Source organism: Falco peregrinus, chromosome 5 (genome assembly GCF_023634155.1).
Source record: "Falco peregrinus isolate bFalPer1 chromosome 5, bFalPer1.pri, whole genome shotgun sequence".
Classification (NCBI taxonomy): domain Eukaryota; kingdom Metazoa; phylum Chordata; class Aves; order Falconiformes; family Falconidae; genus Falco; species Falco peregrinus.
Window position 1 is genome coordinate 17809831 of NC_073725.1, and position 14051 is coordinate 17823881.

The window sequence follows — 14051 nt, forward strand, 5'->3', positions numbered from 1 at the left end:
TTTTCTCCCATTTACACTGTTTCTTTACCAGATAGGCCTTATCAGATTTTGCCTTTCATCTTCTCACTCTCAGATTTTTTCTTTACAGGTACCAAGAAGGTAAAGACTAAAAAGTAGATGCTTGGTGTATAAGCACTGGCTACATACTCTGTGCCCTACCTTCTTTTTTTTGAGAGCCCTATACAGTTAGGTGATGTGTTATTCACACGGTAGAGCTTTGCCAAGGGGCAAGTATGTGACATTACCCGTACTGTTTTCTAGTTGGGAAGATAAAATCTGCTGTCACACATCTATCTAAAATTTCACGTCTTGAGGAGAGGGACAGTAATCAGTAGTAAATGTTTTAGAGAAAGGAATGAGACATCCTGTTCTTGAAAATAATGAAATAACTTGGACCTTGAAGAACAGATTTCTATCAGGAATTCCCACTACCTGCACTTCAGGCACTTCAAGGCTAGGGTCACTTATTTTCACTCTTTTAAACAACCAAACAGTATTTTGTCTAGGGGATACACTCCTGTGGAGAATTTAGAAAAAATATCTCTTTATACCTACCTTTCTCCTCCATCCAGATTTTGGAAATGAGAATATTTATTAACAGTGGGAAATTGGAAAAGATATGGCCCAGTGAAGGGGAAAAGTCATTGTTACTCATTGCAGAAACCTTTTTCTAACAACAGCTTCAAAACTCATGAACCTGCCAAGGCAGCCTTCGTTGGAAAGGAACCAGGGCTGCTGGGATCAGATAAATGTCACGTGAAGTGGCTGAGTTACCATGCAAAAGCCTGATTTCAAAATGGCTCACTCGGTGTCCTCTGAGCCTGGCTGCTTTCTGATGAGCTGCCCATAAATATGTGTTTACGCTTTAAATGGCATCAGGAAATCAAGATAGGGGGGTAGCATGGAGGCTGAGCAAGGAGGAGACGGATGCAGCCCTCCCAAGTGCTCAACCACAAGGGATACCCCGTCCCCAAGACCCCTTTGAGCAGCACATGCCACCTGATAGCCCCAGCTGTCACCGTGCCAGCATGCCACCCGGCTGTGCCCAGACTGCATCTGTGCCCCTAGCACGTGCCAGCCTACCTGCCTCTCTGCTGGCAAGAGTAACGACAGCAGGGAAAACGGGGGCAGCGGGGCTTTGGCACATATTAGGAATCAAACCACATAACCAGGATCCCTGGAATGTTTGTATGTTGGTTGCTAGCAAATGTTTGAGCCCCAGCAGTAACACAGGCACAGCTGCTGTCGCCCACACTACTCAGAGTAATGTAGGACGTGACACAATCACACCTTTGCTCTTCTCTGAGGCTTTTGCTCATCGCTTTTGAGTCACAACCCAGGGGCATCAGGCAAGATGTTAGGAGACCTGACAGTACATGGCTTGAGACAGGTCATTCCACTTCTGTGCCTCTGTTTCTCAAGGTTTTACAGCCCTAATAATTATTCCTACGTTATCATCGAATCTTTTTGTTCTTCTGTTTACAGTACATCTTACAAGGATGCTGTGTACTGCTCTCATGTAGTTTTACTTTTTTACCCTCCGTTGTTTACAAAACCCCACTTAAAAGGCTGAAAATAAAATTTCTTTATTGATTTCTTTTCTTTTTCCATTTGGCAAACATCGATTTTTTTTCCTTGTGTTTTTAATGGGGCTTGAAATTAACATGAATCTGTTTGTTCAGATCCCTGTTTGAATTCGTGCAGTTTTAGTAATAAAGTTAGGTAGCTGTTACCTTGGAAACAGAGCTCTGTTTTAGCAAACACTTTAACAAACATTAGGGCCTACAGAAACAGAAGTAGTAAAACAGGATTCCTCAATAAGAGATTGGTGGATGTTGGCATCAGCCAGTACCTTCAGCCCAGAACACGCTGCCTGCCTGATGGCGATCGCATAAAAAGTGTGTTAATTCAGGGGCTTTGGCTCTTTCACAACGTTGAGTTTTTGCAAGTGCTTCTTTTCCCTTTTCATCGAGCAGTGCCATGTTGTCAGTCAGCATTAAGGACTCGCTGCTTTTCACTATCCCTTAATTGTCAAGCTAACCTGAACTGCTTGGCTTAGCTGTGTGATCCTGTAAAGGTGCAGGTGTACTGTGTGTACCTCTGAATCCACAGTAGTATAACATCCAAGGTACTAGGCAAGATTGTTACGGCAGGATGGCCACAGGGAGCTGACAATTACTTGCAGGGATATACTATGCCGCTACAAATACGCTGGTTTGAACAGTAGCCCACATACTCAGTGATGTATTAGGCCTTATCTTCTGCAGAAGTGCAGGAGAGAGCCTCAAGACAAAAATACTGAAATGTATGTGACAGTTCAGAGAGTGGTGGTACAAACACAGAGACACAATATGCCCCACAGCTGAAATTGGAAAGCAATTGTCCAGATACAGCAGCTTCACTGGACAGAATGAGACAGAACAGACTGAGTCAGCTGTGTTAAGCTTCATCATCTGAAAATTGCTATTTACACCGGTTAGGTAAGGTTCATTTTCCTCTGTTTCTTTCCAGTAACATCCACTTAGTGCACCAGGGTAGGACCACTCCCCTCCCCTTTCTACCCACCCCCCCACCCCCCCACCCCCCCGAAAGAGGAAGTGTTTAACAAAGACCAAAAAAACCTCTGGAACAGCAGGATTGTTTCAACACCTCCTTGAGAAGCACAATTTGTGTACGCTCAACTTTCTTTGACCATGAGGCTAAAGGTGTCTCAGCAGCGCTTGCTCAGATTCCAATTAAAAATAAATAAAAATAAAATGCTGAAGGAGAGATGACATGCTGTTCTGCTGAGGTCTGTTGTTTTTTGATTGTTTCTGGCTTCCAATATCACCTTCAAAAATCAAAACTTGTAGCTGTGTGAAATGCCAACTGGCTGGTTACTTGTTTAGCTACGTGTATCTTTTGTGGACGGGCAGCAGAACAATGAAGAAGGAAGGATAATGCTTAGCGTAACCTCAGCATTAACGCATACAGCATAACAGATGAGTAGCCACTGCATTTGAAGAGCAGTTCATGAAGCAAAGTAGAAATGATGTGTGCGCAGGATATAATTACAGCAGTAATGTAATAACATTCCATGTTAGATTATTAGGGGTCTATTCTGCCCTTGACATGCCTACATAACTCCCATTAATGTTAATTGAGGTTATGCACGTGAATCAGCAGCTGAGCAAATCACTAAATTAATTACATGTAAAGTACCTGTTCCATTTTTTTAAAATCCACCGATACATTTGGTCAGTGCAAATGCTTATAGTCCAGGAATGAACTACGACAGGGTGGAGGAGAAAGGATGTGGAAAAGACTGTGCAGATTTAAAAACCCCATTAAACAAAATTAAGTTTTGACAAATAGGCAAGGGATAGTGGGACTATTAATTCCTGGACAGGGCTGCCTGTACCTTCCTCAGAAACCCTGGGGCTCTGTTTGAATAAGCTAGGAGAGACTCTTGCTTTTCTGTAGCACCTCCTGCAGAGGAGGTTATCTGGAGCTTTCATAAACAAAGGTGTTAAATACTGGCTCTGCAGGCAAAGGTGGCACCTATTGTGAGTGCGGCCATAAGAGCAACGACAGGCTTGGATAAGGCACACAGCTACTACTATTTTTCTGCTTGGCAATTGCAACCCCCATTTTCTGTCCAGGAACGCTTTGATCAAGCAGATGCGATGACAAGGACCAGTGTGATGACAAAGTCTTTGCATATGGTGGGAGAAGTTTGGGCTTCAAATTCAAAGCGTGTGTTTCACTGAAGGGTCTCATTCTGCAAACACTTATCCTGCAGTCTGAAGGGTGGAGATTGTCGTGCAAGAAACTGAATCAACCTTTTCTAACTCTTTGTTTCATTTTTTAGTTCGGGCACCAGGAGCTCTTAAGCTCTCAGTGCTCCTGAGCTGCTACAACAGGGTGCAAAGAACAGAGGGTACTTCCTTGAGAAAGGAAGGGGGCAGTGCGTACCCTCCATCACCTGCACCTCTAACGTTGCCTCCTTCTGATGCTATAATTAGAGCAGAGCTGGGTTGTCAGCCCTTTCCACAGCAGGAACCCCCTGGAATCCCCTTCTCAGCTGGGCAGGATCTGGAAGGGATTCCCCCACCCATTTAGCAACCTGAGAAGGCCCGGATGGCCATAAAACCCTGGCACCTGTTTGTGATCCCCCACTGGGAGGGGGGGACAACCGCCCCACGTTCAGACTTCCTGAAATAGAGCAATATCCGTGATATGACCAACAGAGCCTGAGCTTTTAAACCTCTATTTTGCATGGAGTAAACAGCCTCTCTGGTTTCATCTGGACCTCTCTGAACGAGCAGCTTCTGGAGTGGCTTCAGTTACAGTGAGCTCCGCTGCCCCCACAGATAGCTCGTGGCCGGACTCCCCATGTGTGTCTGGTGGCACCGGAGCATGTTGGATGTGCTTAGCCACGTAAAGAGGCCTGGCTTCAAAGAGTTACACTCACAGGCTCGCTGCCTGCCTGACCGGCAAAGGGGAACTTAAGTTTCACCACAAGACAGTGTGGACACAGCTGCCGAAATGAAGTGAAACTAACCCTGGTCAGCTGCACCGCAGATGGGGTTGCCAATTTAATTGTCAGTAGCATTACTTTCTGTAATTCTTAATATGTATTTATACCCATGTATTTGTAATAATTTGCACTTAGGAGTCCCCTGTCGTCACCGGGGCTATAGAGACGTCCAACTGGAGGTTGCCAGCAAGGTGAGCAGTCCCCCAGGATGGCAGAGAGAGGAGAGCTTTAAGCGAGATCCCAGTGCCGCGGCCATGGCATCATCCCTGGCCTGCACAGCTTCAGTGGCAACAGCATAGCTCTTCCCACTGGATCTATTCTTCTTGAGTAATAATGAGCAGTGATGGCTCTGCTGCTTTGGTGTCCGGCTTACTGCTGTCTCCCTCCCTCCCTCCCAGCCAGCCTGTACAGAAATGACACTTCCCAGTGCAGGGAATTGAAGGTGGGATGGAATAAAGGTGTTTAAGGACAAGATCATGTTTCTCCCCCCCCTCCTCCCCGCTCTTTGGTATGTGTCTCACTGTTGTCTTTGCAGAACCACATCAGCAGGACCATAGCAGCCAACTATGGGGCTGGGGAATCTGTGCTTCAATGCCTCAAAAAAACCTCAAGAGAGATGGTGCTTAAAGAAATTGCTCTGCTGCAGCAAATGAACCCCAGTGCAGGTGAGATGGTCTGCTTTACCTTCCTCACACCCTGCACTGTTGTACCCTGCTGAGAAGTTGGAAGTTGTCATGGAGAAAGGACTGGTCTCTGCCTAAGAAAGCTAAAAAGCTACAACCTAAAAAAAGGTGAGAGTACAGAGAATAGATATTCAGATGCCAAATAAGAATTTTGATGCTTGACTTCAGATGTTCATGTTTAATAATAGAGATGTGTGTATTTGCTAGAGAAACAAAATGGCTTGTTCACCCCCTGGTTTTATACAGTTAAGTCTACAGAGATCTCCAAAAACCATTCAGGGTTACGGAACTGGTATTTTAAGAAAGAAAGGTGGACCTTGTGGACACAGGACCAGCTTCCCACCTAAGTCCACAACCCCAAGGGTTTAGCTCAAAATCGCCGTTGTTGCCCACTTCTATTTAAAAATGCAATTACAAAACAAAGAGAAAATGGGATGTGAAAATGCATGCTCATCAGCAGGTTTCATCATGTTTTTAAAAGGCCAGCTGTCTTACCATCCTCATTTCAAAAAGGAGACTGGCACTCGGGAGCAGCTGTGAGTAGTCAGGCAGCCACCAAATGGCAGATACATTTAAATGAGCTCCTGTTCCATATCATCTTGTGCAAGTTCCATCATCTGATGTGTGCGTGGATCCTATTCCTGTAGCAGGTCAGATTCAGAGATATCAGAAAACCTAACTCACCTCCAGAATGACTTTTATGTGTCCAGCACACAGTGCCTTTCTAAGACATTGCCTATGCATACAGGTTTAGTGTAAGTATACAAGGTCTAATGATTAAATAGCCCTGTATCAAACACCCAGTAGTTGGACAATTTACTCTGCAGTTCCACAAATATTAGTTAATTGAACTGAACTCTTCTGCACCATATGACATATTAGAAATTGCACCTTACTAGGGCCTCTCCTTTTGCATTACAGATTGCACTTCAGCTTAAATATTAAACTCCTAGTTTGTTTTGCTTAATAAAGTTCTGGGCACTTCTGCGCTGGGGGATAAGTGATAAATAATGTGAATAGATGGCAGGTCAGGTGCTGCAAATAGAGCCAACCACATCGCAGAGAAATCGCAAGATTCAGACACTGATGACGCTGAAGTTTCAACAGCCGCACACGGAATTGGGCTCTGCCTCCCCCGCACCCCGGGGGGCTGTTACGGAGGCTGCCACTGAACCCAGCCGAGACTTCGCACATAACTGAACTTCCACCTCTGTGTATAGTGATTGCAAGGCACAGCCCATAACCAGTACCCCACAGCGTAAAGGGGAATCTTTCCCACTATGTTTTCTCTTCATTTAATTTTAAGGCTGTCTTGCTAAGCCCTATTTTTGGTGGTTTTTTGGCGTGCCCCGCAAGCAGTCCCCCATACACCTTGCAGTCAGTCTCCCACCCGTTCCCAGCCAATTGCCCACCCGCTAGGCCTCTAGCCCTGGGTTGTGGTGGCTCACGGCCAGAGCAGCACGCAAGCCCCGGTGTGCCTCATCCCTGCCCCCATCCCCATCCTCACCCTCCCTGCGAGGCCCCGACACTCCGCAGGGCCCCCGGGCCCGCAGTCCAGCCGGCCCACGGTGGCACAGCGCACGGCAGGGGCCAACACGGCTGCGGGGGGCACAGAGGGGGACCCCCGGCCAGCGGGAGGGTCCGGCGGCCACCGGGGAGCGGCAGGTGCCCGCGGGGCCGCCCCCCCGCCCGCTGCCCAGCAAGCACAGCTCGCACCGCCGGCCGGCTCCGCGCCTGGCCCTCGCACTACTCTGTCCCTCGCTCACCCCACAAGAAATCTAAACCCCGGCAGCAGGTGCTACGCTAGGTACGCAGGAGAGGGAGAAGGGAAAGAGGAAAAAAGGGAAGGCGGGGGGGGGGAATAAGGAAAACAGTAATAGTAACAAACCCTAACCAACCCAAACCCCATCTCTGCCCACCCAGCTCTCCTGCTGACAGCCCCAAGGCAAACGGCGCTGCCGCCCGGCCGGGCCCCTTGCCGCGATGAAAGGGCGGGCGGGGAGGGCGGCGGGGCGCGGGCGCGGGCGCAGGCTCCGCTCCGCTCCGCTCCGCGCCCAGCCGCGCTCCTGCAGCGCCAGGCGGCGGGGCCCGTGCGCAACGGCAGGGCCGGCGCTGGCCCCCGGGACCGCGGGCAGGGCCCGCCGCGCCGCCCTCCCCGCCCCGCCCCGCCCCGCCCCGCCCCGCGCCGCGCCGCGCCGCTGCCTGAGGCGCGGCCGCCACCTGCCGGCCCGCCGCCGCGCTGCAGCCGCACGGCCCGCGGCGCCCCGGCAGCGACCTGGGCCGGGAGAGCGCCTCGGTGGGTGGAAGCGGGCTGGCTGGAGCAGCCGGCAAGCGCGGGGCCCGCTCCGCCGACAGAGCCGAGGGGACGAGGCCCCAGCGAGCCCCCTAATCGCTTCGGCACGGCGGGGCGCGGCCTGAGGCGGACGGGCACCGGCAGCGCCGCCCTCGCACTCGGCGCTTCCCCGGCAAACCCTGTCAAAGGCCCAGCTGGTTGAAGCTCTGCAAAATTTAGCTCTGCCGTTCTGTTAGCCCCTGACTGATTTCAGGCGTACATTAAGGCAGAACCTGGCTACACGCGAGCGCAAATCTCCTGGAACCACCACAAACGGCACCAGCAGTCGGTCTGGAGTAGCTGGTACTGGCCAGCAGAATAGGCCAAGAACAGAGCAAACCCCGCCACTTTTTGCTATTCTTTCCCCTTTCCTTCGCTTTTGACGAATAATAATACTAATTTCTAATTTAGTATTTCTAAGAACACTAATTTCTAATTTAAATTAGCTAATAATACTAATTTCACAGCCAGATCCCAGGTGGACGCAAGTCACACTGTTGTAATATCCCCTCGCATCTTCTCACTCAAACACTGCAGGCACAGACTGCTGTCTGCCGTGCCCAAGCAGATGACAAACTGCTTCACGTAAGGATTGATTTCTTCACTGTTTCTCAGGTAATAAATTGATGATGGACAAATAATTATTGCCACTGCAAGTCAAAGAGTAGGTATGGGTTGGCAGAGTGAGTGACTGCTGAGCTGCAGCATGGCAAGAGCCAAGACCAGGAGAGAAGTTTCTCTCGTGATCCTTCTTTGGTTACAAGATCTAAATGCTGTTGCCTCTCACCGCTCTGTTCACATGTACGGCAGCTAGGCTACAGTCCTGTGGGTTTCAGGAGAAGGAAATAAGGCTAGAGAGGATGCTTACTCAGTTAGAAAACATTTATTCCTCTGTTCCTGTATTGATTACCTTTAGGTATGAATAGCAATGGCATTCTTATTCTCCAAATGTTCATTCTAGTCAATAACAAAATTAATTTGTATACCAACAAATCTGCAGCTATCCAGGAGGCAAATAAGCTCAGTATATAACAGAGGGGAGAGTTTTTGCAAAAGGGAGAGTGTAGAAAGAAGCCTGCTTATAAAAATTATTGATAAAAGAATTAAATGTTTATAGAAACCAATTCTGTATCTTTAAGCATTTTACACGCCCAGTCCTCAGCGATAACCAACCATTTCAATAATTGCTGTTTACTGAAGAAAATTGATTTTTAAATCTCCCCGATTCATTTACAAATTACTATTATTTTTTGTACTAAAGTAGCACCCCAGAGTCTGTAGCACAGATTAGGGCTCCTCTGGGGTAGCTGCTGTATAAACTCGTAATACAGCAGTGTTGTCCCTTCAAACCCATCACCCAGGAACTGGCTTTCTAAACCACACAGCTCAATGAGATCCATGGGTATATATTTGTGCATGTGATACCGAATGACTACACAAAAGCCAACACCTGAGATAAAAGCACTTGCTTATTAGATCCCACACAGGCTCTGAGGTAGTGAAAGGTGCCGTAAGAAAGTTAGCATCACACATAAAAGCCTCTTAACTCACTCAAAACCCAAATCCAGCTGCTGTTGCTGCCACCATGGACTCTCTGAACTCCTCAGAGGTGCAGAGGAGCTGCAGGAATGGTGGAGTGCCATTCACAGGCACTTTTGGCCTCTGCCTGTGACAACCCAAAGCTGAGGGCAAAAGAGGGCAACACAGGAGGCTGGCAGAGATGCGATAAGATGCAAACACCTTACCTCACTGAATGTGAGAAACAGTCTCACATGGCAAATGCTCACGCTGGTTCTGCTTGGGAGGTGCAGTGAACAGGCCCCTTCCTTCCCTGCAGGGAGGATTTGCTGGGTGACATGTTAGCCTCAGTGCCGGGGTTCTAGGAGGTAAGAAGTACTCAATGGCAAATGGCCCAAGAGGTACAAGGAAAATGCACTGGGGGACTAGCAATCCAAAAAAATGACCACCATATGTAAATAGGCAAGTTAGACACAAAAATGGTAGGAAAAAGGTTTATTCTCCTCATGCTATGGTATATGGCGAACTGCCAATATGGGAAAACAAGACATTAAGAAGCAGCCTTATGCAGGAAACGTGACAAGAGCAGAAAATTATCCCCATTGCAGTGTCTGGATAACAAGGTTTACCTTCCTCTAAATCTCAGCATTAACCAGTAGGCAAAATGAAATTGCATTTCAAGGTCATGTGATCCCTTGCCACAGACTACCCACGGGGGAGGGAAGTCGAGTGTTCTGAGCAAGGCAAAGCACAAAGTAGAAACAGGTGACATGGGGGAAAACTGCCCTCAGACAAAAACCTGTGCTGAGCCAATGTATCTTAAGTTGAAACTCAGGGGTCACACAGGTGCACAGCGCGTCTGGAGCACTGACCTGGAGACGCACTTTATCCGCCACATACACAACCAAGCAGAAGCTGGGAAATACACACAAAGAACGCACAGCAAAGACAAGGAAAGTAGCTGTGATCTGGCCGCACCAGAGCATCCGCGTTGTTTGTCTCTCTCTCTCTCTCTCCAAAACATTGAAGGACAAATCTTGAGTGAAATAGATGAGCAAACATGGCAAAAGCTACTCGACTGATCCAAAGCCCACAGTGATCAAGGGAAGTCCTCTATGGCAAACCACATGCAGTACCCACAGCTTCTGTGAATATGGTCAGCCTGTTACAAGGAAATAGCGGATACGTAGAACAAAAGGTGTCTTGCAGCATCCTGATGAGCCGTTCACCATTTTGAAAAACAACTGATAGCATCCTTCCCTCTGCTAAATGCTGTAAAACAATTTAATGGCCAAATATCCAGCCATAATGTTTCCAGATTTCATGGTATATGTTGAATTTTTTCAAGTCTCAGCTTCTGGAAGCATTATGCAATTATGTGAAAAGCCCAGCTTTATTCTGTTTTTGTCTTTATTTTTTACTTTAGTTTCCATTCTCCATGTAGCTGTAGAGAAAAGCTCAAAAAGCCGTAACTGCTGAAGGGCCAAATTCAAACTAAAATTGAATATATAATACATACATACATACATACATACATACATACATACATACATATATATATATACACACACGTCTGCGAATGTATATCTATTATATCCCTACTTAACGGTTGCACATCATTTTTTTTAGAACCTGAGGCCTTGGCAATACTGTGATCATCAATGGGCAGACATGGCATTTGGGGAGAAAAACATAAGGGGTCACGCTGCTGAACACCAAGGTACTACCAGTCACAAAAGTGACAGTGCCAAATTCCTGGCTGCTCAAAACTGGCATAGTTCCACTGAGTTACATAAATCAGCAGCTGGGTCATGAACTAAAACCTGAAATCAGGGAAAAAATAAAATTCTGGGAATGCAGTCATTTCAGCTTGCTTCACACACCCCCATCTTTTGTTAAAACTACTTTTTTTGGGCATTTGCACAGAAAACATGCCAGCGTGTCTTACAGTGCTCCAAGGAAGAAAATTCAAGCTGCTCTGCCTGATATTAAAAGATGTGGCATTTGGTAATATTTGGATGCAATCCAATTGCTAAACTGCTGAACCACAGTTTGCAACACAAGCACATATTGAAGGGAAAGCAGCAAAAGACAGATGAAAATGGAATTTATCAACAGGAATAAAAGAACATGTGAGCAGAAAGCAGCAGGAGGAATATCCAGTGTCTGAGAATGAGGAGGAGGGTACAAAGCACATTAACAGCGGTATTAGTGATTTAAACGCAGCCACATAATGAAGCTGAGCACCAGCATCATGATAAATTGGAGTGGAAGAATGAGCTTTGGCGTGACTGGAAGCACAGCACATGGCCAAATGTGTGATGGCATGCGAGAGTGACCCCACGTGGACTATGTTAGATGCTAAAGACCACTGCCAGCTACTCACTCAAATGACAAAATGGAAGTTGCAATATGTGAGATTAATACACATTAGAAGAAACAGAATCCCAGGCTATTAAAAAGATCACAGTCTGGTCATAAAAGACTCACAGTTGCGTAACCTCCAAGTATTTAGCCCGTGAACAAGTCCAACTGTACTAAATGCATTCAAGTGTTAATAATTAAGGGTGGGATATCAACCTTAAGCTTTAAATTTTCCCAGATATTGTCAGTTTAAATCTGACTCTTGGCATTGCTATAGCATGTTTTTCCTTTTAAAAGGAATGGTAAGGTCCTAGGAATATCACTCAGCCTTCCTAATGAGAGAACCACAGAAAACAGGGCTGGAAGGGATCTTGCGAGGTCATCTAGTCCAGCCCTCTGCCCTAAGGCAGGATCAATTATACCCAAATCATTCCTGACAGATGTTTGTCTAACCTGTTCTTAAAAATGTCTGGCAATGAAGATCCCACAACCTCCCCGGGCAATCTGTTTCAGTACTTCACTACTGTTACAGCTAGAAAGCCTGTCCTAATGTGTTCCTTAAATCTCCTTTGCTGCAATTTAAATCCATTAGTTCTTTTTGTATTCCCAGTGGACACAGAGAACAATTTATTACTTTCCTCTTTGCAGCAAGCTTTACATATCTGAAGACTGGTATCACATTCTTATTCCCTCGCCTGCATCTCCTTTCTCTAGATGTATAAACCCACTTCTTTCAATCTGTCCTCACAGGTCATGTTTTCCAGACTTCTGATCAATACCACTACTTTCTGTTGGACTTTCCAATTGGTCTACATCTTTCTTTTTTGAAGTATAGTGCACAAAAGTAGACACATTACTCCAGCTAAGGTCTGAAGCAGACAGTAAGTAGGGTAAGATTACTTCACATTTCTTCTCCATGACACATCATTTATAGAGCCAAAACTGCATTAGCTTTCCTCCACACCATGGCCTGTGTTCGCTTTTTAATTCACAGCAGTCACAGATCCCTTCCTGCAGAATAATGACCATTGAGTCAGTCCCTCCCATCATTTTTGTATATTGCCGGCTATAGGAATTCAGTGGCAAGATCCTGGAGTGCTCAATGCTTGACTTCTTTGAATTTAAACCTATTTGCCTCGGACTGCTTTGTTCAGGTTTAGTAAGGAGCTCATGTACCTATTGACGTCATTTCACTGAGAGCAACGGAGTAACATCAGAAAATAACCCAGCCCAAGCTGCCCATCCAGTACACATGAATTCAGCAACGGTTCTTCCCATTAGTACCACATTTAGCATATGCAGTCTGCAATAATCTGAAACACAATGATTTCGTTTTAGAGTTGGAGCAGTTTAAAATACAGAAAATTAAACACCGAATATTGTAGCTCAGAGGCATCCTGACAAGATTAAAAGTCTCCAACCTATCTGTATCCTGATGGGCATAATGCCCAGTGAGTGGAAGGCTCCTTCAATCACCAATAACACCCAAATTAGGATGAAATGGGAACCGTATCTTATCAGCTCCACCTTGGTTAGTTGTCTGAAAGGCAAGTTCAATCTCTAGTCATATCTGTAATGTATGGAATTGTATTTGTCTTAATATATAATCTTGAAATGTGCTATGAGGCACCAGGTATTGTTTCTCTTTCTGCTCTACAGGCAGATCCTTCCCTGTAGCAGCTGGAGTAATTTGCAGGTACAGCCTCAAGCAGAGACACAACAAGGTTCCTCACAGTAATGGGGCCTAAACAACAAGCCGAAAATACACTATGGTAAGAAAATGTTTAACTCTTCAAGTACTTTTTCACCTGAAATAGAATTACAAGTTACCCACCCACTAGTTTATAAGCACATTAAGCATTTAACTGAAACTTTAAAATTGCTCTGTATTTGACCCCCCACTAATTTTGAGTTTTACCAAGTATTTAAAACACTTTGGCAGGATTAAAACTTAATAGTGGAATACTAAGTAGCTCAAAGAAACAAGTCTTCTAACTCCCATCAAACTCAAACACGTAATTCCCACAGATGCCTTTGAAAATCCCTATTCTGAATGTTCTTGTCCATTGGATAGACAGCTCAAATGTCACTGGCTTTCTACACAAACATAGTCTGCCTGCAATAATTTATGAAAATCATAAAATTGATTTAAGCTTTTCTCAGTGCTCCATAGATTTTATACAGCTCTTCAATTATAGAACTGCTGCTGCTGCTGCAGCACTGATCAGAACAATGCTTAATCTCTTCTCTCAAGATGGTTGGCATGTCACAGGAGAAGAGACTCAGGCAGCTGAATTGTTTGTTTCAATTTAACAGGGCAGAATAAAACAGCCTTGATGCCAGGGCTCTAGTCCCACTGAGGCTGTATGCATCAAGTTTTTATCGCCAAAATAGTTGTTCCAACCTTCCTCTGCCTTTCCTTGGTTTTAAAACAGAAAATAACTTTCACTGATTTCAAAAGGACACTTACACATCATCAGATCTGTGATAGTTGAGATCTTCCCCTTTTATTTCTAATCAGTGTGTTCCTGTTCTCAGGTAAATGACAACAAAATTCCACATCTGTCCAATTACACATTGGTGTAAAAAAGCTCTGCAAACCTCACTACACCCTTCTCAGATAAGTCTTCCTCTC

At 45.9% G+C, this 14051-nt stretch overlaps 1 protein-coding gene across 12 annotated transcripts in view; it reads right to left on the minus strand.

Annotated features, from left to right (window-relative positions):
* Positions 1-14051, minus strand: part of KIAA1143 (KIAA1143 ortholog) — a 67440-nt gene that overhangs the window by 38087 nt on the left and 15302 nt on the right. The window contains exon 4 of one of the 12 annotated variants that reach the window (XM_055804466.1): positions 9303-9413. The exons of 9 other annotated variants lie outside the window; for them this stretch is intronic. In XM_055804466.1, coding sequence (XP_055660441.1) covers positions 9318-9413 — 96 coding nt within the window. In that variant the 3' untranslated portion in view covers positions 9303-9317. Of the gene's footprint in view, positions 1-9302; positions 9414-9532; positions 10215-10385; positions 13161-14051 lie in introns of those variants that run through there. 2 more of the 12 variants (XM_055804467.1, XM_055804472.1) reach the window with 2 other exon arrangements.